Genomic DNA, 22,539 nt, shown 5'->3' with positions numbered 1-22,539 from the left:
CAGCGATGGGCCCTAGAGCGGAGACTCTGACCCCAGAGGTGCCATGGGACACCCCTCCCCTCGGCCGCTCAATAAACGGCTGCTCCTAGTGTTACCTTTGTACCCGCGCTCGGCCTGCGCCTTCCTGCTGCTGCTCCCCAGAGCCGGTCGCCATCTCAGCCGGGGCAGAATGCCCTGGGAAGGGGGGCAGGTCTGGACACTCACGCGGGGACCTTGGTAAGTCTCCCCCGTCGTTCTGAAATGCAATTCCCCCTCTGCCTCCTTCTCGCCAGACTGAGCCTGTTTGGGGGGGGGGGGATCAGGTGGCCCCATAAAAGCAGAGCCGATAAAATTGTTTCTCCCGGCTCCTCGCCCTTCAGTTGTCTGGGTTCTCCACATTCGAACCGAAACCTGCATCCGGAGTCTCATCCGGCCCCCGGGCTGAGCTGTCCCCTGTGTGTTTTCTGTTTGACACATGGAGCCGCAGGGTGGGAAGGGACCTCAGGGGCTTTCGCCCCAACCCCTGCCAAGGCGCAGGGTTGCTTGTGTCTAAACCCAGGGAAGGAGCTGCCACAACCTGCCTTGGCCGCGTGTTCCACGGCCCTTCTGGTTCCCCGGATCCTGTCTACACGCTGGGCGCCAAATCTGGACACAGCCGGGGTGAAAGTCACTTCGCTTTCTCAGGCTGTGTCTGCACTACAAGGCTTTTGCGCAAAACCCAGCGGGGCGGCCACACCTCAGGCGCGTTTTTGCGCAAGTCAGTCGGCAGGACAGGGCTGTAGCGGGGAGGGTTCGTCCTGTCCCCACGAGGAATAACTCCTTTTGGAGTTACGGCTCTTGTGTGAAAAGGCCACAAGACCCTCCTGCCAGCCCGGGGGGAGTCCCCAGAACTCTGGCTCGCTGCCGCAGAAACCCCCAGGCACCGGTTTCCCAGGGTGAAACTCCGGGGGGACGGGCAGCTAATGCAGAAAGTGAGGGGGATTTCACACCTGGCAGCCGAGAAGCAGAAAAAACTCAGTGGCGGGCCAGTACGTGTCTGCGGTTTGGTTTCATCGAATTTCATTCCGGCGCAGGAGGGTGCCGTTAAAACAAAGAACGATCAGAAGGAGGGAGGGGAAGGGAACGGTTCAATCCGCAGATTTGTAAGGCTCGGATTTCTCCGAATTCAAAATGGAGGCCCAGACAAACGCACCTGCTCTGGATCCACATCGCTACCGGAGCAAGCCCAGCAGTTCTAGCCACACCTAGACTGTGGCTGGTGAGCTGCATGCGGCAATTCAAAGGAAAAATTGCACCCGCGTCTCTTCTCCCGGCCCCCTGCTCTGACCTCGAGGTCCCTTCCCGTCTAGTGCTCAGTGACTCTGCGGTTCTGGTGCGGCGCACGGGGCTGCCGACACGGCCGGCCTGCAGGAGCCTTGGGAGCCGCCGGAAACCCATCTGGGAGTGTCCCACCTGCAGCCCCAGCAGAAGAGGCCCCGGCGCCGGCCGTCTGTTTGCCAGAGCAGGGAACTGGGGCGCACCGCCTTACTTGCCCCTGTGTCCTTTTCAGCTCAGACACCCGGGCCCGGCGGCCACACCCCAGAGAGAAGCGATTCCTTCCCCAAAGCAGCGGCGATGCCAAGGGCACAGAGCAGAGTAGAGGATCCAACGGCCCCTCTGCTCTGGGTCTGTGGGTACCGGGCAGCGTTCTAGTGGTCGCATCACTGAGCCATGGGCCGGGCCGGGAGATTCAAGCGGCCGAGGGGCTGTCGCTGCCTCCCCCTCACTCGCCCGCTGGTTTGTTGTTGCTCCTGTTCCCCCAGACCCAGCGATGATGACGGGGAAGGATCCCGCGTCCCCCCCTGGCTCCATGTTACCCGGCTACCTCACGCTCTGCCTCCTGCTGTGGGCTCCCAGGCTGGCCCCAGGTAGGTGCTCCGGCCTACTCCTCGCCGGGTGGCCATCCTCGTCTGCTCAGCCCTGCCAAGGACACGGCAGAATGCCCAGTCACAGCTGGGGGCCCAGTAACCGCGTCTGCTACTGACACTGGGCCCCTGGGGTGACCCCCGTGGTGCTTCTGTAACCCACAAACTGCCGGGCGTGGGGCACGGCCCTAGCTCGTGGCACTGAGACCCCTAACAGTGAGAATAATACATCTGCCCTACAGCCTTAGCTGGGCGCTCGCTGGCTTTTTCGCTCACCCTCCTACACTAATTCCAGAGGCCTACCCCTTAGCGCCTGACGCACGTTGGCTACAGCTGATAGTTCTCCCCTAAACACTGTTCCAGACACAGACTGTCCTAGGCCAGGCCCATCTGCCCCCTCCCCAGATCCAGGCTTTTGTTGACATGTGACGACTGTTCTGTTAATTCTGTGCCTCCTCCATCAGTGGTCCCTATGCACGTTTATAGGCACCTTTCTGGGGTCGGGATAGCAACTGTGCCATGGGGGAGGGGTCCCCCATCCGCTTCAGAAATTAGCAACATCAGAGCGGCCAGACTGGGTTGAACCAAAGGCCCCTCCAGCCCAGTGTCCTGTCTGCCCAGAGTGGCCAAAGCCAGATGCCATAGAGGGAGGGAACAGAACAGGGAATCCTCACGTGATGCCTCCTCTGTCGCCCATTCCCACCCTCTGACAAACTGGCTAGGGGCACCATCCCTACCCATCCTGACTCACAGCCATGGATGGTCCAAAGCTCCATGAATTTATCTAGTTCACTTTTGAGCCCTGAAATCCTGGTCATCACAGCATCCCCCGGCAAGGAGTTCCACAGGTTGACAGTGCGCTGGGTGAAGAAAAACTTCCTTTGGTTTGTTTTAAACCTGCTGCCTGTTCATTTCATTGGGTGACCCATAGTTCGTAGATGCTGGGAACAAGTCAATAACTTTTCCTTATTCACTTTTTTCACACCACTCATGATTTTATAGACCTCTCTCCTATCTCCCCTCAGTCTCCTCTTTTCAATGCTGAAAAGTCCCAGGCTTTTTAATCTCTCTTCCTATGGGTCCTGTTCCAAACCCCTCAGCATTTTTGTTGCCCTTTTCTGAACCTTTTCCAAGGCCAACTGATGCTTCTGAAGATGAGGTGAGTACGTCTGCACACAGGATTCAAGCTGTGGGCGTCCCATGGATTTATAGAGGCAATAAGAGATTCTCCGTCTTATTCTCTATCCCGTTTTTCATGATTCCTAACGTTCTCTGCTTTCTTGATGGTGGCTGCACACGGAGTGGATGTTTGCAGAGAACTACCCACAGTCACTCCAAGATCTCTCTTTTGAGTAGCCAAATTACTCTCCATCCCATCGCATGTCGAGTTGGGATTCTTTTCTCCAATCTGCCGTGTTTTATTTTTTCCAATGTGCCATTCACAATCCCTGAGGGGTGGGGCAGGTCACAGCTCCAGGGAAGTACCAGCCCAGGGAGAATTGCATGAACTGCATTAGACCAGATCCCAGAAGCCCAAGAAAACAAAAGCGTTTGGGTATAAAAGCTGGATGTGAACTGCTCAGGGGCTTCAAGGTGCCACAGGACTCCCCGTTGTTTGTGCCGACACAGACTAACCTCTGAAAGTTTTCTCCTTGTCCGTTTCCCAGCACAGTTCACAGTGACGGGACCTGAGTGCCCCATCGCCACCGCCCTGGGTGGGGAGGCCGTCCTGTCCTGCCACCTCTCCCCCCGGATGAGCGCCGAGAGCATGCAGGTGAGGTGGTTCCGATCCCGGTTCTCTGCAGCTGTGCATGTGTACCGCGACGGGCAGGACCAGTTCGGAGAGCAGATGCCGGAGTACCGAGGGAGAACGGAGCTCTTGAAACACAACATCACCGACGGGAAAGTTTCCCTGAGAATACGCGATATCCAGCCCTCCGACGAGGGGCAGTACACGTGTTTTTTCCAGTTGGGTGTCTCTTACGAGGAAGCTTTATTGGAAGTGCAGGTGCCAGGTCAGTTACATTGTTTCCTAAACTCTCAAAACCCCGACTGGTGCTTGGATTGTGACTCGCCGGAGTCTGGGGTGGGGTTATTGGCCCAAATCTGACATTTGAGCCAGGGGTTAATGAGCAGGGCTCGACAAAATATAGAATCTACTCGCCCGTGGCACGTAGATTTCAGCCGCGCGCCCTGTTTACCAGCAGTGCGTTCATATGCAATGCGGCTCTTGTGCATGCGCAGTGAGGGGCCGGTGAGCGGCTTTTGCCGCCGTTTGTCAAGCCCTGTTAATGAGACACACAAACACCCCTAACCGGTCAGGTGACACTAACGCGTTGTGGTTATTCCTGTGACTTTGTGCACTCCTGGGGCTGAGCTTAGGTTTTGGGGGACTTTGGCGGGGCCCCACTTCTGCATTTATCATGCCAGAGAGGGGAAGGAGCCTATGACCCTGCAAAAGGGCTTTTTCGACAGAGTGTCCACACTGAACGGACGCTCTCTCGCATGTCAGCTGTGATCGCTATGGGCGGAGTGGCCACCAGGGCCCTGTGCTTTTTCCTCTTCCCTCTTCTTGGGAAGAACTCCCTCTTCCCCGGCCACACACGCCTTTTCCCGAAAGGGCTCTTCTGCAAAAAGGCTTCTTCCTTGTAGAAAGAGGTTTCCCAATCTCAGAAAAACTCCTCTGTTCCTTCGACTTTCTTGAGAAAACGCAATTGCAGTGTGGATGGAAGTGACGTTTTTCCAGAAAAACTCTGCAGTGCGGCGCCTGTTTGCTCCCACGTCAATGGCACTTTCTCTTGCAGAGCTGCGTTTCCCGAGGGCCAACCCCTGGAAGGCGGGTCTCGGTGTGATCCTGGCTCTCCTGGCTGGTCTCATCGCCCTGGCCAGCTACTGCTTCTGGAGGCAGCACCGAGAGACAGGTGACGTAGAGAGAGGGATGGCGGGGAGGTTGGTGAGAGGGATTTAAAAACAAATCCCAAAGTAGAGCACAATGAGGGGTTTTGCAGTGTCCGGGGGAGCTGCAGGCAGGGGAGCCGGGCTGAGGGGGCAGAGGGAGCTGAATAGCTTAAGCCTGAACCGAGTCGTGTCAAGTGGTTTCACCCTTCAGCTCCCACGATTGATCCCGGCTCACGCTGGGGCCAGGAGCTACCCCCGCTGGGGCTCTGCAGCTAAATGCAGTGGGAGCCGGGTGCTGAGGCAGCTTTGAAAGCGGCTCCCCCCAGCCTGGCTCCCATTGATCAGTGATGGAGAACTGTGGCCAGTGGAGCCTGGGGGGTCGGTGCCTGCGGATATGGGGCAGCACATGGAGCCATTGCTGTACACGCCAGTTGCTTCTGGGGGCGGGGCAATGCCAGGGGAGGAGTAGGAAGCAGAGGCAGCGAGGGGGGGAGAGTCGTCCAGTACTCGCTGACATCCCCATTTCAAACCGCCCCAGGGGTGTGAATCCGCAAGTCTTGCTGAAATTACCGGGCACTGGCCGTCCAAACCCCCAAGGCAGCTGGGAAAATCCCCCCTCCCCCCCGAGGGTTTTCTCAGCTGAATCTCCTGGTTTCCAAGCCCTGGGGTTGATGTTTAACCCTGGCGATTCCCCCTTCAGCTCCCATTTTAGCCTGTGAATTCCCATCCTGCACCTCACCCCACGGCCTTGCTCCTGGCTTCACGGGGTTAACACTGGCCAGTTTCCGAGGGAGCCCCTTAGCCCTGGCCCGGTGGCTGGGTGGGTCCTGATCTTCATCCGCTGCCCAGTCCTGCGCTGACGGGAGGTGCTGGGTCTGGCTGATCACACAGCCCCGGCCAGGCTCAGTCTAAGGCAGCGTTTCTTAAGCTTTTTAAGACCAAGGAACAGCAAGGAATTTTTTGTTGAGGAAAAAAAAAGGAGGGGCAACAAGCTATTGAGTAAAAAAAAAAAAGGTTGCCTGCCCCTTTAAGGGAGAACACAGTTTAAGAAACACTGATCTCAGGGCTGGGACGTCCCTGCGGGAGGGTCTTTGGGACTCGCTTCCTTTCCGCAGGATAACGGGACTCCTTTCTCTGTTTGGTTTCCAGGCAAACTCCAGGTGGAGCTCGGTAAGTTCCCTCCCTCTGCCCCCCACCCCGCACAGCCCCTGTGTGACTCTGTCTCCCACTGGGCGACTCACCCCTCTCTCTGTTTGGTTGCAGGGTGGAGATGCGCCCAGCTCTGCGCAGGTACTGTCCAGCCCCTGGGATTGTAGCCACCCCGGGCAGTTACACAAACGCCAGTGGGGGGCTGGAGACCCTGGACGGGGGGGGGAGGGGGAGTCGGTTCTATGGCCAGAGCTGGCTGGGAGCTCGTTCAGTCAAAGCTCCTTCCCTAAGCTCCAGAGGTCCCGGGTTCGATTCTGCCTGCTGGTGTGAGACCCGCCCAGCCCAGTAACGCCCAGCAGAGCCTGGGCCAGGCAGCCCCGTGTGACCCCGGCAGGGTCTGTGTGTTCGCTCTGCTGGTGCTCGCAAGGTCCTGGGGCAGGTCTCTCTGGGCAGAGAGCTCTGGTGGGAGTGAGTCTGTGACCTGAGATCAGGGCCCAGAGAGAGGCCATAGGCCCCTCCTTGCTGCCCCAGCCTCATTGACACCCCCTCACAGTCTGCCATGGCCCCTGCCCCTTCTGTGTCCAGTTTTTTCTCTGCGCCGAGGTGCCCGGCCCCACCTCTCCTCTGTGCTCTCATTGCCCCGAGTCCTCAGCACCTCTGCTGCCCCCCCCCCGACGTCCATCTCCATCCTGGTGCCGTCCCTTGGCCCCCTCTGCCAGCCTCTCATAAGCCCCGTCCTCTCCCCATCTCTCTCGGCCTCCCTCCATTCACCCCCTGGTGCCCGCCCCTCCTCCGGCCCCCGTCGGCCCGTGTCCTCGCCTCTCCCCAAGCCGGCACCAGCCCTGCCCCTCCCCTCCCCTCATTTCTGCTCTGTGCCCCGGCTCCCTGCCACCCTCTGCCCCCTTCACCCCAAGAGTGCCTGGCCCCGCCCATCACCCCACACTGCCCCCTGGCTCCCGCCCCTCCTCTGCCATCGGGCTACTGCCCCTGGTCCTGCTTCACCCTCCTCCCCTCGTGCCTCCTCTGTCGCCTCCCGCCACCCCAGCCCTGACACCTGTCCCGCTGCTCTGCCCCCCCCCCCCAGCACTTCTCCCTGCCCTAGATCCCCCTGCCCCACTGGAGATCCCCCCATTGCCTCACACCCCTCTGCCCGCCAACCCTGGGGTCTGTCCCCTTCTTCTGCAAACCTCCCCTCATCCCCGGGATCCTGCCTTCACCCCCCTGGTCTCTGGGTGCCTGCTCCTCTTGCCCCATTGCCCCTGTCCCGGCCCTTCCCCCCCCCCATTGCCCCTGTCCCAGCCCCTCCCCCACTGCTCCTGCGCTTCCCCCCATTGTCTCTTCCCCGGCAGAGGGGCCCTGACACCCCTCCTCCCCGCACAGCGATTAACGGGGGGGGGGGGCAGGTTAATTTTCCCGCTGACCCCAGGGACCCGCCCCTGCCCCCGGCCCTGACTCTGTGACTCTCTCCCCAGTGGACGTGACGCTGGATCCAGACACGGCTCATCCCGAACTCGTCCTGTCTGAGGATGGGAAAAGCGTGAGACTCGGAGACACGCGCCAGGATCTGCCCGACACCCCTGAGAGATTTGACTCTTCTCCCTGTGTGCTGGGCGCCGAGGGGTTCGTGGGCGGGAGGCGTTACTGGGAGGTGGAGGTGGGGGACAAGACTCAGTGGTACCTGGGGGTCTGCAGGGAATCTGTGAGCAGGAAGGGGCTGGTCACACTCACACCTGAAGATGGATACTGGGTCGTGCGGCTGAGGGACGGGGGATACAAGGCCTGCACCTCCCCTTGGACCCCCCTCCCCGTGAGCGTCAGGCCCAGCCGGGTGGGGGTTTTCCTGGACTACGAGGCGGGCGAGGTCTCGTTTTACAATGTGACTGACAGGTCCCGACTCTTCACCTTCACCGGCACCTTCTCCGGGACGCTGCGCCCTTTCTTCTGTCCCGGTCGCAACGCCGGGGGCACCAACGCGGCTCCCCTGACCATCTGCCCGGTGCCGGCCCAGGCCGGAGGGGATCCCAGCCCAGCCAGCGAGGAGAGGGGAGCTCAGCAGGGAGAGCCGAGCGATTCGCCCGGCCGGGCTGAGGCAGCGGGGAGGGAGGAGGAGACACGTCTCTGCTCCAGCGAGGCTGGGAACAACCCAAATTGTCCCTGCTGGCCCGGCCCTGCCCAAACTGGCTGGCGGCTCCGCCCTCGTTCGCCCTCCTGGGGAAATCGAGGCTGAGGGGGGGTCGATCTTCTGGTGTGCGATTGAGCTGGTCTAGCGAGGACCCACCTGAAGCCACTCCCCTTCCCTGAGACCACGCCCCTTCCACCTCCTCCCCCTTCCCAACCGCAGGGTCAGGGCTGCTGCCTGGTGCAACCCGCCCTTCTCCCGCACGGCCCCACCCTTCCCTGGCCACCGGGGAGCCGCGTGGCCCCAACCCCCAGGGTGGCCGGGCAGTGGAGGCCGTTTCCCTCGCCTGCCTTACCCACCGCCCGTGGGACCCGCCTTTCGGGCTCCACTTGCTGCAGCCAGGAGAGCAAATCCCCTTCCTGCTGCAGACGGGAGCCGGGCTCCCTGAGTTTCCTTCCTTTAGCTAGAAATGGGGGCAGAGGGTGGCGCTTGCACAGTGCCAAGGAGCTGATTTGGGGGGAGGGGAGTTAAAAGGGGGCAGGAGCCCAGTCATAGGGGTGGCAGCCTCGTCCCTGTGGTGAGGACCTTCTCTGAGTCCCAGGGGTTGGATTTTTATTTGCTGGGGGTTGCAAGGCAGGCGGGGAGGGACTGGGACACTCGGCGTTTCCCCCGGGCTGGCCTGAGGCCTTGCGGGCGGTTCTGGGCTCCGAGGCGCGGCCGGACCCCCAGGCACTGGCAGAGGCAGGACAGATCTGATCCGGGGCTGGCTGGCAAAGAGAAATACACCCCAGTGAAGCGGAGAGCTGCCTGGGCTGCCGTGGAGGGAAAAGCCCTTGGGGGAGCCCTGAGGAGTCCCAGGCTGGGTGGAAGAAAGGGAGGGGAAATCTGTAGCCTTTGATACTGGTATGTCAGGTTTAGCAATGCAGCAGTGGAGTTTAATAGCAGAGCAATGTCGGATGCATCTCTCAGCAATATCGCTTATTTTATTGGATTAAACTAAGTCCTTTTAGTTCAATGTTTATTTCTTTGCTCTAAAGTTCAGTGAGTTCAGTCAGTGGGCGGAAGCAGAGAAGAGAGTTTTGGTTTTGTGTCTGTGCTAACGAGGGGTCCGCCCAGCTGCGCCCCCCTCACTGCTTGTTGGTTACAACGGTTGCAAAGCATCACTGCCGAGCTCGGGGGGGGCCGACCCCCAAGCCCTCCCCTCCCCCACAGGGTACCCCACTTCCCCCTAGTCCTAGTGCCACCCCATCTCCCTGCCCCCAGCGCCCCCATTTCCCCCAGCGCCCCCCACTTCCCCTGCGCCCTAGGGGCTCCTTATTCCCCCTCCTCTTCTCATGCCCCCCAGAACCCCTCATCTCCCCCAGCGCCCATTTATCTCCTTCTGCCCCCAGCATCCCCTCGTTTCCCCCAGCGACCCCCCACTTCCCCTGCCCCCTAGGGGCTCCTTATTCCCCCTCCTCTTCTCATGCCCCCCGGAACCCCTCATCTCCCCCAGCGCCCATTTATCTCCTTCTGCCCCCAGCATCCCCTCGTTGCCCCCAGCGACCCCCCACTTCCCCTGCCCCCCAGAAATCCCTCACTTCCCCTGAGTGCTCCCCTCACCTCCCCCCGCCCCACAGCAACCCCCCCCTCCCCCAACAGGCTTCCCTGCCCGTTGTCGTGTGGTTCGGTGTCCAGACCCGCGGGAAAGCAGGACACAGCCAGGGTGACCGGGTGGTTTCACCCCAAATACCCGACACGCTCAGAGAGTCCGGTAGTTTTGTCTCCTGTCCTTAAAAAAAATCAGAAAACACTGGACACCGGAAATGTCGGGTATTTTCCGATTCTTTTCCCAGCCAGGAGGCGAAAATACCGGACACCTGGCAACTTTGCTGTCCCCCTTTTTCCCCTCAACAGAATCTTTTCCCTGGTGTTGCTTTGGAGGGGTGGGCGGTGTTCGGTATTTTTGTTCCACCATCCAGCAACCCTACCCGGCAGGCCAGCGAGACGTCGCCAGCTCCTCGTGTATCGCGCACATTGAGTGTCCACACGCGGGCCCCTGGACTTGTCACCCCCCAGCCCAGCCAGGGGCCAGGGGGCCTGGGACGTGTAACCCGTTACCCGGCAGAGGGGGAGCAGCCCCCCCCCACCAGTCTATGCACTTGCACATTCTGATTTCACACGCGTGTGTGACGGGGGCAGGCGCAGGAGACCCCTTGGGGGTGTTTCTCAGGGTGCTGACAGAGACACTCGTCTTCCCGCTCTCGGGGCGTCTCACCGCCTGGTCCTGCTGGGCCAGCTCCCTGCTCCCCCCAGAAACCCCCTGGGCCGGCTCCCCTGCTCCCCCCAGAAACCCCCTGGGCCGGCTCCCCTGCTCCCCCCAGACACCCCCTGGGCCGGCTCCCTGCTCCCCCCAGACACCCCCTGGGCCAGCTCCCTGCTCCCTCCAGACACCCCCTGGGCCAGCTCCCTGCTCCCCCCGGACACCCCCTGGGCCAGCTCCCCTGCTCCCCCCGGACACCCCCTGGGCCGGCTCCCTGCTCCCTCCAGACACCCCCTGGGCCGGCTCCCTGCTCCCCCCAGACACCCCCTGGGCCGGCTCCCCTGCTCTCCCCAGACACCCCCTGGGCCAGCTCCCTGCTCCCCCCAGACACCCCCTGGACCGGCTCCCTGCTCCCCCCAGAAACCCCCTGGGCCGGCTCCCTGCTCCCCCCAGAAACCCCCTGGGCCAGCTCCCTGCTCCCCCCAGACACCCCCTGGGCCGGCTCCCTGCTCCCCCCAGAAACCCCCTGGGCCGGCTCCCCTGCTCCCTCCAGACACCCCCTGGGCCAGCTCCCTGCTCCCCCCAGACACCCCCTGGGCCAGCTCCCCTGCTTCCCCCCAGACACCTCCTGGGCCAGCTCCCCTGCTTCCCCCCAGACACCCCCTGGGCCGGCTCCCCTGCTCCCTCCAGACACCCCCTAGGCCAGCTCCCTGCTCCCCCCAGACACCTCCTGGGCCGGCTCCCCTGCTCCCCCCCATATGGGAGGGACTACGTGTGAGGGGAGGGCTGGTGATGCCCCCCCCCATTGCCTTCCACTGCCCCCACCCGAGGGGAGCCGGGGCAAGCTGCCAGGTGCCTCCCTGCACCCCTGTCTGAGGGGAGTTGGGAACCCCCCTGTTGCCTCCCCCACACCTGAGGGAAGCCCGAACAACCCCCCCCCCCCCATTGGCTTCCCCCATACGTGGTGACTCCTGGAATCTCTGCCCCCCACACCTGAGTGGTGCCCGGGCAACGCCCCAACCGCCTCCCCCCCAGCCTGGTGCGTTGTGGCTGTTGGCCGGGGGGAGCTTTGCTCAACGCCCCTGGTGATTTGCGGCTGCTCCATCCCGTGCATGTTGCGCCGAGAGGGTTTGCGCCCCCACATCCGCTTCCCCCCTGTATTCACTCCCCCTTCCCCAGCGGCTCCCTGCCCGTGGCAGCCCTGAGCCAGCCCCTCTCCCCGGGAGGCCGGGATGTTATTGTGCAACCTGGCCGGGCGAGGCGGGCGACCAGGAGGCTGCAGGGAACGGCGGGTCCCTTTCGCACCCCGATTACCCCGGGCTGTGGGGCTGAAGTGAGGCCTCTCAAGGCAGGACACCCCCCTGGGGGAACCAGGGCGTAAAACGGACCCGAACCTTCCCTGGAGCCTGCCCGGATGAAACCCAGGAAGGGTCTTCGGCCAGGGCAGGTCCCCCCCAGGAGGGAGCAGCCGGGCCCCCAGGGGACTCCGGTCCGGCTGGCGCGGTGCCCTGGGGTCTCATCCGGCTGAACTGGGTCCTGTGGGGTTTGCACCCCCCAGCGGCTAAGCTGGGTCTGCAGCCGCTGACTTGGGCCCCGAAGGCCCCCGACGGCCCCCGGCTGCCCTGGATTCGGGCTCGTGCTACGGATGGGGCAGGAGATGCCGGGGCAGGCGGGAGCACCGAGCAGGAACCCGGCACTTGGGGGGTCGCTGCGGCTAAAACTGCCGAGTGGGGGCGGGAACGCGTGTTTCCACGGTTAACGTGTGAATTGGCTAAATTGAACCCGGAACCGCCTGGGCCGCTGGGGCGGGGGTGGGGTCCCTGCTGGCCTGCCCCGGGCAAGTTGGACCCCTGGCGCCAGGGTCCCGCTGGCTGCCCCAGGCTCAGCCCTGCCCGACCCGTCTCCCCCCAGCCGGCTGGGCTCAGACACCGGTGAACTGGCCAGCGCCTCGGTCACCCAACGCTCACTGGTCACAGGCTCCCCTGCACGTCCCTAGTGCCCGGCCTGGTTAGGGTGTCGCTACCGGTCGCACGTGCGGATGGGAGCAGGTCCCGGCCCGCTGGGCAACTTCAGCCCCCCGGACCTCAGCCCCCACCCTGCCAGAGACCCCCCCTTTCTCGGGTCAGACCCCTCCAGATCCCCCTCCAGCTGCATGGACAGGGCCCGATCCGGCTCCCCTCCCCGCCAGCCAGCCCGCTGCTCCCAGGGGTGCGTCTGTGTCAGGCCGGCTGGGAAGTTGGGGGGGACATGGCAGGAGGTTGTTTCCTGTGTGGAGGGAGCTGGGGACGAGGGGGAGTCGTGCGGCTGACAAGACCCCAGGCTGTGGGGGCCGAGCCGAGGGCTGCTCCGTCCCCCACACGACAGGCTGCTGCAGCCTCCAGTCCCCGGCAGCTGCGTCCCCGCCCGCCCAGGGCTCAAACGACTTTCAAACTCGGTGGCTGAATCTCCCTGCGGCTTCCTGAGGGGGCTGGACCCAGCATCCCCTTTCTCCCCTCCTCCCCCCGGGACTGTAGGAGCGAAGGAAGGGCAGCAAGGCCCGGGGGGACCCGCCTGCTGGGTTTGTTTCTCACTTGGGTGCGGCCCCCCCTGATTTTTCAGTGGGCCTGTGGCCCCCGGCCTGAAAAAGGTTCCCCCCCCCCGTGTCGCTTTCCCCCTGGGGTCTGGAACCGTCGTCCGTCGAGGTTTCATTTTCCTTTCCCACCAGAACACAGGTCAGCGATGGGCCCTAGAGCGGAGACTCTGACCCCAGAGGCGCCATGGGACACCCCTCCCCTCGGCCGCTCAATAAACGGCTGCTCCTAGTGTTACCTTTGTACCCGCGCTCGGCCTGCGCCTTCCTGCTGCTGCTCCCCACAGCCGGTCGCCATCTCAGCCGGGGCAGAATGCCCTGGGAAGGGGGGCAGGTCTGGACACTCACGCGGGGACCTTGGTAAGTCTCCCCCGTCGTTCTGAAATGCAATTCCCCCTCTGCCTCCTTCTCGCCAGACTGAGCCTGTTTGGGGGGGGGGGGATCAGGTGGCCCCATAAAAGCAGAGCCGATAAAATTGTTTCTCCCGGCTCCTCGCCCTTCAGCTGTCCGGGTTCTCCACATTCGAACCGAAACCTGCATCCGGAGTCTCATCCGGCCCCCGGGCTGAGCTGTCCCCTGTGTGTTTTCTGTTTGACACATGGAGCCGCAGGGCGGGAAGGGACCTCAGGGGCCTTCCCCCCACCCCCTGCCAAGGCGCAGGGTTGCGTGTGTCTAAACCCAGGGAAGGAGCTGCCACAGCCTGCCTTGGCCGCGTGTTCCTCGGCCCTTCCGGTTCCCCGGATCCTGTCTACACGCTGGGCGCCAAATCTGGACACAGCCGGGGTGAAAGTCACTTCGCTTTCTCAGGCTGTGTCTGCACTACAAGGCTTTTGCGCAAAACCCAGCGGGGCGGCCACACCTCAGGCGCGTTTTTGCGCAAGTCAGTCGGCAGGACAGGGCTGTAGCGGGGAGGGTTCGTCCTGTCCCCACGAGGAATAACTCCTTTTGGAGTTACGGCTCTTGTGTGAAAAGGCCACAAGACCCTCCTGCCAGCCCGGGGGGAGTCCCCAGAACTCTGGCTCGCTGCCGCAGAAACCCCCAGGCACCGGTTTCCCAGGGTGAAACTCCGGGGGGACGGGCAGCTACTGCAGGAAGTGAGGGGGATTTCACACCTGGCAGCCGAGAAGCAGAAAAAACTCAGTGGCGGGCCAGTACGTGTCTGCGGGTTGGTTTCATCGAATTTCATTCCGGCGCAGGAGGGTGCCGTTAAAACAAAGAACGATCAGAAGGAGGGAGGGGAAGGGAACGGTTCAATTCGCAGATTTGTAAGGCTCAGATTTCTCTGAATTCAAAATGGAGGCCCAGACAAACGCACCTGCTCTGGATCCACATCGCTACCGGAGCAAGCCCAGCAATTCTAGCCACACCTAGACTGTGGCTTGTGAGCTGCATGCGGCAATTCAAAGGAAAAATTGCACCCGCGTCTCTTCTCACGGCCCCCTGCTCTGACCTCGAGGTCCCTCCCCGTCTAGTGCTCAGTGACTCTGCGGTTCTGGTGCGGCGCACGGGGCTGCCGACACGGCCGGCCTGCAGAAGCCTTGGGAGCCGCCGGAAACCCATCTGGGAGTGTCCCACCTGCAGCCCCAGCAGAAGAGGCCCCGGCGCCGGCCGTCTGTTTGCCAGAGCGGGGAACTGGGGCGCACCACTTTACTTGCCCCTGTGTCCTTTTCAGCTCAGACACCCGGGCCCGGCGGCCACACCCCAGAGAGAAGCGATTCCTTCCCCAAAGCAGCGGCGATGCCAAGGGCACAGAGCAGAGTAGAGGATCCAACGGCCCCTCTGCTCTGGGTCTGTGGGTACCGGGCAGTGCGCTAGTGGTCGCATCACTGAGCCATGGGCCGGGCCGGGAGATTCAAGCGGCCGAGGGGCTGTCGCTGCCTCCCCCTCACCCGCCCGCTGGTTTGTTGTTGCTCCTGTTCCCCCAGACCCAGCGACGATGACGGGGAAGGATCCCGCGTCCCCCCCTGGCTCCGCGCTGCCCGGCTACCTCACGCTCTGCCTCCTGCTGTGGGCTCCCAGGCTGGCCCCAGGTAGGTGCTCCGGCCTCGTCCTCGCCGGGTGGATATCCCTGTCTGCTCAACCCTGCCAAGGACACGGACTTGTTATGGGAACAAGTCAATCACTTTTTCTTCGTTGCTTTCTCCACACCAGTCCTGATTTTATAGGCCTCTCTCCATTGTGGCTATGTCGACACTGCCCCCATTTTGCACAAGAAATACGCAAATGAGGCAAAGTATGGAATATCACCGTGCCTCATTTGCATAAGTAATGAGGCTCCTTTTTGTGCAAAAACTCCTTCTTCTGCAAGAGCCGTTCTTCCTGAAAAAAATGCACAAAAGCCTCTTCCACAGAAACAGAGCCTCGTTAATTATGCAACTAATATTTCTCCCCCCAAATACTGTTCCAGACGGAGTCTTTCCTAGGCTGTCCCCCTCCATCAGTGGTCCCTATGAATGTTTCCAGGTACCTTTTCAGGGTTGGGACAGCAACCTGTGCCATGGGGGAGGGTTCCCCCATCCGCTTCAGAATTTCACAACATCAGAGCAGCCCAGCTGGGTGGGACCAAAGGCCCATCCAGCCCAGTGTCCTGTCTGCCCACGGTGGCCAAAGCAGGTGCCCCAGAGGGATGGACCAGAACAGGGAATCCTCACGTAATTCCTACCCCCGTCGCCCATTCCCAGCCTCTGACAAACAGGCTAGGGCCACTATCCCTGCCTATCCTGACTCAGCCATTGATGGACCAAATCTCCATGAATTTATCTAGGTCATTTTTGAACCCTAAAGTCCTGGTCGTCACGTCCTCCGGCGAGGAGTTCCACAGGTTGACTGTGCGCTGTGTGGAAAAAAAAACTTCCTTTTGTTTGCTTTAACCTGCTGCCTATTCATTTCATTGGACGACCCCTAGTCCTTATATTATGGGAACAAGTCAATCACTTTTCCTTATTCACTTTTTTAACACCACTCATGATTTTATAGACCTCTCTCCTATCCCCCCTCAGTCTCCGCTTTTCTAAACTGAAAAGTCCCCGTCTTTTTAATCTGTCTTCATATGGGACCTGTTCCAAACCCCTCAGCATTTTCGTTGCCCTTTTCTGAACTTTTTCCAACGCCAAGAGAGATTTTTGGAGACGAGGCGCCCACGTCTGCATGCAGATTCAAGCTGTGGGAGTCCCATGGATTTATACAGAAGCAATAAGATATTCTCTGTCTTATTCTCTATCCTGTTTTTAATTATTCCTATTGTTGTCTGCTTTTTTGACGGCCGCTGCACATGGAGTAGATGTTTGCAGAGAGCTATCCACAGTGACTCCAAGATCTCCCTTGAGTAGCCAAATTACTCTCCATCCTATTGTACATCTAGTTGGGATTCTTTTCTCCAATCTGCCGTGTTTTATTTTTTCCATTGTGCCATTCACAATCCCTGAGGGGTGGGGCAGGTCACAGCTCCAGGGAAGTACCAGCCCAGGGAGAATTGCATGAACTGCATTAGACCAGATCCCAGAAGCCCAAGAAAACAAAAGTGTTTGGGTATAAAAGCTGGATGTGAACTGCTCAGGGGCTTCAATGTGCCGCAGGACTCCCCGCTGTTTGTGCCGACACAGACTAGCCTCTGAAAGTTTTCTCCTTGTCCGTTTCCCAGCACAGTTCACAGTGAGGGGTCCTGAGCGCCCTATCGCCGCCTCCCTGGGTGGGGAGGCCGTCCTGTCCTGCCACCTCTCCCCCCGGATGAGCGCCGAGAGCATGGAGGTGAGGTGGTACCGATCCCAGTTCACTGCAGCTGTGCATGTGTACCGCGACGGGCAGGACCAGTTCGGAGAGCAGATGCCGGAGTACCGAGGGAGAACGGAGCTCTTGAAAGACAACATCACCGATGGGAAAGTTTCCCTGAGAATACGCGATGTCCGGCCCTCCGACGAGGGGCAGTACACGTGTTTGTTCCAGTCCAGTGTCTTTTATGAGGATGCTTTATTGGAACTGGAGGTGGCAGGTCAGTAAAATTGTTTCCTAAACTCTTAAAACCCCAACTTATGCTTGAATTGTCCCTGTGTTGAGCGAGAACTTTACTTCATTCTCCCCATTTTACAGATGGGAAACTGAGGCAGGAAGTGGTGATGTGCATTGCCCAAGGCCACCCACCTTGTCAGTGGGCAGAGGCAGGAATAGTCCCCAGGCCTGAGAACACTCAGCTAGGCCCCTCGGTTGCCCCATGGTTGTTCAGCGTCACCCCCTCCCTCCCTGCCTTTACTCTCTCTGATAGTTGCTATGTGGCTAGGAGTTGGCACAGAAACTTGCATATTCACGGTGGGAATAAGTTTATTTACATATTCATGATGGCAATACATTTTAAGCGGTCAGGTGTTGCTTGTTTTGCATTGTAGCTGGATGCACATCTTAACACTGGACTCCCCCTGCCACCTGTGTTTCTTCTGCCTGTTGCAGTCCCTTCCCCCTCCCACTGTGACAACCCTTCCCAGCCCTGCTGGGTACGAAATATTCCTTCCCTGCACTTCTGCGCTCTGGGATTTTGCCGGAGCTGGGTCCTTCTTGATTCGAGAGCGGTTTGGGCCGGGTGAACCGAGCCACTAGAACCAAACGGGAACACGTGTGTGCAGAGAACAGCCCTGGCGTTAAGAAGAACCCTACGGCACCGGCACCTGCCCAGGTTAACTTGATGAGCCCCACTCGCTGACCCACAGTCAGTCCTTAGCTGAACAGGAAATGGCTTTTGCTCACACAGAAAGGATGATGAAGCTGTGGGTGAGCACTGGGCACTGTGGGATTATCACAAGTTCATTTATTTCTTCTGTAGATTTGGGCTCTGTTCCTGACATCGCGGTGGAGGGACATCAGGACAGAAGGATCCGGCTGGTGTGTCGATCGTCCGGATGGTTCCCCGAGCCCCAGGTTGAGTGGAGAGATCAGCAGGGGCAGCGCCTGCCATCAGCCTCGGAAAGCAGCTCCCAGGAGGCGGGGGGCCTGTTTGGGACAGAGATTGCCATCGTTCTAACGGAACAGTCCAGCCGGAAAGTGTCCTGCCGGGTCCGGAACCCCCGTCTCAACCAGGAGAGAGAGTCGGCGGTTTCCATAGCAGGTCAGTGCCCGTCCATGGCGCCCGGAGGTAGACAAAGATGCCGGAGACGCTGGCTGAGTATTGACCATTGTGTGTCCTGTTTCTTGGGCTGAGCCTTCAAGGTGCCGAGAACTTCTTGAGAAATTCTGAGCAATAGGAGTTTGCTTTGGATGTGCCTGCGCCATAATTCATAGTCTGGTGACTTAGACCAGGCTTACTGGATGAAGGCAGAGAGCTGTATAAAATCCAGGGCAGACAGTTGAGTTTGTGCTAACTCTCCCGATAGATTAGCCACTTAGGCTAAGTCTAGACTGCAAGTCTCTTTTGAAAGAGGCTTTTTCGAAAGTATCTTTCGAAAAAGAGCATTTAGACGACAACCAGCACTTTCGAAAGAGCACTTTCGAAAAAAGGCATCACTCCTCATAAAACGAGGTTTTCCGCGGTCGAAAAAACTGCCGCGTCCTTTCAATTTACTGTTGAAAGAACATGGTGGCAGTCTAGACGCAGGTAAACATTGGGGACCACTGGTCTAGACACACCCAGGCTACGTCTACACTGGCATGAATTTCCGGAACTGCTTAAAAGGGAATACTATTCCGTTTTCAGGTTTTCCGGAAAAGGAGCGTCTACCTTGGCAGGCTGCTTTTCCGGATAAAACCTTTTTCCGGAAAAGTGTCTGGCCAATGTAGACGCGCTTTTCCGGAAAAGAGCCCCAATTGCCATTTTCGCGATCGGGGCTTTTTTCCGGAAAAGACTACTGGGCTGTCTACACTGGCCCTTTTCCGGAACAGTGTTCCAGAATAAGGACTTATGCCCGAGCGGGAGCAGAATAGTTTTTCTGGAATAGCGGCTGATTTTGTACAGTAGAGCATCGTTGCTTTTCCGGAAACTCAAGGGCCAGTGTAGACAGCTCGCAGCTTATTCCGGAAAAGCGGCTGATTTTCCAGAATAAGTGGCCCAGTGTAGACACAGCCTCAGGCTGTGTCCAGACTCCATGCCTCCGTCGACGGAGGCATGTAGATTAGCCAGATCGGAAGAGGGAAATGAAGCCGCGATTAAAATAATCGCGGCTTCATTTAAATTTAAATGGCTGCCCCGATCTGCCGATCAGCTGTTTGTCGGCAGATCGGGAGAGTCTGGACGCGATGCCCCGACAAAGAAGCCTTTCTTCATCGACACAGGTAAGCCTCGTGAAACCAGGTTTACCTGTGTCGATGAAGAAAGGCTTCTTTGTCGGGGCATCGCGTCCAGACTCTCCCGATCTGCCGACAAACAGCTGATCGGCAGATCGGGGCAGCCATTTAAATTTAAATGAAGCCGCGATTATTTTAATCGCGGCTTCATTTCCCTCTTCCGAGCTGGCTAATCTACATGCCTCCGTCGACGGAGGCATGGAGTCTGGACACAGCCTCAGAGTGCACTCTGAAAAAGAGCATCTAAACAGCCAAAAGCGCATTGAAAAAATGATCTGCTTTTTTGAAAGGGAGCGTTCACACTGAATGGAGGCTCTGTCGCATGTCAGCTGTGATCGCTATGGGCGGAGTGGCCACCAGGGCCCTGTGCTTTTTCCTCTTCCCTCTTCATCCAAAAGATCTCCTTCTTCCTCATCCACACACGCCTTTCTCCGAAAGAGCGCTTTTGGAAAAAGACTTCTTCCTCATAGAAAGAGGGTTATCAATGTTGGAAAAACCTCTCTGGGTCTTTCCATTTTTTTCCAAAAGAATCCGATTGCAGTGTGGACGAAAGTGAAGTTTTTCTGCAAAAACTGCAGTGTAGACACAGCCTTAGTCACAGCATGACCCTTTCTCTTGCAGAGCTGTTTTTCCTGAGGTTCAAGCCTTGGATGGTGGCCATGGGGGTGACCCTGGCTATTGTGTTTGTTCTCATCCCTCTGGCCAGTTACTGCTCCTGGAGGCAGCACCGAGCGAAAGGTGACGTGAGGAGGGGGTTGGCGGGGGAGTTAGTGAGAGGGATTTAAAAACAAATCCCAAAGTAGAGATATCACAATGAGGGGCTCTGATTCAAAGTCCGGAGGAGCTGCAGGCAGGGGGAGCCGGGCTGAGGGGGAAGAGGGAGCTGAAAGTCTGAACTGAGTTGTGTCAAGTTCACCCTTCAGCTCTCATGATGAGTCGATACAGGAAGGCTTCCTCAGCCCTGGCTCGCAGTGGTGCCGCTGCAGCTCTGCAGTTTAAATTAGGAGCCAGGGGTGCAGACAGCTTTGAAACCAGCCCCCTCCCAGCGCTGGCTCCTCCTCTCCCCCCCTTGATGCATCTGACACAGAAGCAGCGAGGTGGGGCAGTGAGTCGTCCAGTACTCGCTGACATCCCCATTTCAAACTGCCTCAGGGGTGTGAATCCACAAGTCTTGCTGAAATTACCGGGCACTGGCTGTGGGACCCCCAAGGCAGCTGGGAAAATCCCCCCCCGAGGGTTTTCTCAGCTGAATCTCCAGGTTTCCATGCCCTGGGGTTGATTTTGAACCCTGGCGATTCCCCCTTCAGCTTCCATTTTAGCCTGTGAATTCCCATCCTGCACCTCACCCCACGGCCTTGTTCCTGGCTTCACGGGGTTAACACTGGCCAGTTGCGGAGGGCTCCTCTTGTCTCAGGTCAGCTAGCTGGATGGGTCCTGATTTTTGTCCTGTGCTGATTCTTGCGTTGCCCGGGAGGTGCTGGGGTCCGGCTGAGAACGCAGCCCCATCCAAGCTGAATCTAAGGGTTCGGATTTCCCTGCGGGAGGGTCTTTGGGACTCGCGTCCTCTCTGCAGGATAACGGGACTCGTTTCCCTGTTTTGTTTCCAGGCAAACTCCAGGCACAGCTTGGTAAGTTCCCTCCCTCCTTCCCCCCCACCATGTGCAGCTCTCCTGTGATTCTGTCTCCCACTCGGGGCGACCCACCCCTCTCTCTGTGTTTGGTTGCAGGGTGGATAAGAATCACTCCACCCCTCATAGCCTGTAAATGGCACATAGGAAAAAATATCCCCAACTAGACATACAAAGGATGGGGACTAATTTAGCGACAACTAATCAGGAAAGAGATCTTGGCGTCATCATGACTAGTTCTCTGAAGACGTCCACGCAGGGCGCAGCGGCAGGCAAAAAAGCAAACAGGATGTTAGGAATCATTAGAAAAGGGAGAGAGAATAAGACGGGGAATAGCTTATTGCCTTTATATAAATCCATGGGACACCCACATCTGGAATCCTGAGTACAGATGTGGTCTCGTCTCAAAAAAGATATTTTGGGATTAGAAAAGGTTCAGAGAAGGGTAACTAAAATGCGGAGGGGTTTGGAACGGGTCCCCTATGAGGAGAGAACAAAGAGACGGGGACTTTTCAGCTTGGAAAAGAGGAGACTAAGGGGGGATAGGATACAGGTCTATAAAATCATGAGTGGTGTGGAGAAAGTGAATAAGGAAAAGTAATTGACTTGTTCCCGTAATAGAAGAACTAGGGGTCACCCAATGAAACTAATGGGCAGCAGGTTTAAAACAAAGAAAACTGCAGTCAACCTGTGGAACTCCTCGCCGGAGGAGGTTGGGAAGGCTAGGACTATAACAGGGTTTAAAAGAGAACTAGATACATTCACGGAGGTTAGGTTCATTAATGGCTATTAGCCAGGCTGGGTAAGGAATGGTGTCCCCAGCGTCAGGCAGAGAGTGGAGATGGACGGCAGGGGAGAGGTCACTTGATCATTCCCTGTTTTGTTCACTCTCTCTGGAGCACCTGGCCCTGGCCACTGTGGGTAGCCAGGACACTTGGGTCTGACCCCGTCTTGATGTTCTTCTGTTACTTTGTGCTCCTTTCTCCTGGCTTCACAGGGTTAACACTGTCCAGTTGCGGAGGGATCCCCTTAGCCCTGGCCCGGTGGCTGGGTGGGTCCTGATTTTCATCCCCTGCCCAGTCCTGCACTGCCTGGGAGGTGCTGGGGTCTGGCTGATCACACAGCCCCGTCCAGGCTCAATCTCAGGACTGGCACGTCCCTGCGGGATGGTCTTCGGGATTCGCTTCCTTTCTGCTGGATAACGGGACTCCTTTCTCTGTTTGGTTTCCAGGCAAACTCAAGGAGGTGCACAGTAAGTTACCTTCCTCTTTCCCCTCGCCCCGCACAGTCCCTGTGTGACTCTGTCTCCCACTCCGGGCGACCCACCCCTCTCTCTGCGTTTGGTTGCAGAGTGGAGAAGAATCACCCCTCCCCTCATGGACGGTAAATGGCACATGGGAAAAAATATCCCCAACTAGACATACAATAGGATGGGGGCTAATTTAGCTACAATTAATCAGGAAAGAGATCTTGGAGTCACAGTGGATAGTTCTCTAAGACGTCCACGCAGTGCGCAGCAGCAGGCAAAAAAGCAAACAGGATTTTGGGAGTCATTAAAAACGGGATTGAGAATATCTTATTGCCTTTATAAAAATCCATGGGACACCCACAGCTTGAATCCTGCGGATAGATGTGGTCTCGTCTCAAAAAAGATATTTTGGCCTTAGAAAAGGTTCAGAGAAGGGCAACTAAGATGCTGAGGGGTTTGGAACGGGTCCCATATGAGGAGAGATTAAAGAGACGGGGACTTCTCTGTTTGGAAAAGAAGAGACGAAGGGGGGATACGA

At 58.7% G+C, this 22,539-nt stretch overlaps 3 protein-coding genes across 5 annotated transcripts in view; all 3 read left to right on the top strand.

Annotated features, from left to right (window-relative positions):
* LOC102451810 (butyrophilin subfamily 1 member A1-like) overlaps positions 1-22,539 on the top strand; it is a 52,265-nt gene that overhangs the window by 13,568 nt on the left and 16,158 nt on the right. The window lies entirely within an intron of this gene.
* Positions 1-22,539, top strand: part of LOC102449337 (butyrophilin subfamily 1 member A1-like) — a 109,035-nt gene that overhangs the window by 83,742 nt on the left and 2,754 nt on the right. The window contains exons 1-7 of one of the 3 annotated variants that reach the window (XM_089771334.1): positions 13,082-13,220; positions 14,786-14,890; positions 16,501-16,848; positions 17,671-17,952; positions 19,746-19,862; positions 20,732-20,752; positions 21,984-22,004. In XM_089771334.1, the coding sequence (XP_089627460.1) occupies positions 14,797-14,890; positions 16,501-16,848; positions 17,671-17,952; positions 19,746-19,862; positions 20,732-20,752; positions 21,984-22,004 (883 nt within the window). In that variant the 5' untranslated portion in view covers positions 13,082-13,220; positions 14,786-14,796. Of the gene's footprint in view, positions 1-13,081; positions 13,221-14,785; positions 14,891-16,500; positions 16,849-17,670; positions 17,953-19,745; positions 19,863-20,731; positions 20,753-21,983; positions 22,005-22,539 lie in introns of those variants that run through there. The other 2 variants (XM_089771335.1, XM_089771337.1) reach the window with 2 other exon arrangements.
* LOC142823144 (butyrophilin subfamily 1 member A1-like) lies at positions 144-9,299 on the top strand. The gene is made up of 7 exons (XM_089771418.1): positions 144-216; positions 1,782-1,886; positions 3,551-3,898; positions 4,688-4,804; positions 5,931-5,951; positions 6,045-6,071; positions 7,403-9,299. Exons 2-7 carry the CDS (start codon positions 1,790-1,792, stop codon positions 8,155-8,157), a joined length of 1,365 nt encoding a protein of 454 aa, XP_089627544.1. The 5' UTR covers positions 144-216; positions 1,782-1,789; the 3' UTR covers positions 8,158-9,299.

This window comes from Pelodiscus sinensis, chromosome 19, assembly GCF_052426305.1.
Source record: "Pelodiscus sinensis isolate ZL-2025 chromosome 19, ASM5242630v1, whole genome shotgun sequence".
Classification (NCBI taxonomy): Eukaryota; Metazoa; Chordata; order Testudines; family Trionychidae; genus Pelodiscus; species Pelodiscus sinensis.
This window is presented reverse-complemented; position numbering and strand designations above follow the sequence as displayed.

Coding starts and splice junctions, on each gene's coding strand:
- LOC142823144 (XM_089771418.1), top strand. CDS start 1,790: ATGATGACGGGGAAGGATCCCGCGTCCCCCCCTGGCTCCATGTTACCC. Junction 1,887..3,550: donor GGCTCCCAGGCTGGCCCCAG/GTAGGTGCTCCG, acceptor TCCGTTTCCCAG/CACAGTTCACAGTGACGGGA. Junction 5,952..6,044: donor CAAACTCCAGGTGGAGCTCG/GTAAGTTCCCTC, acceptor GTTTGGTTGCAG/GGTGGAGATGCGCCCAGCTC.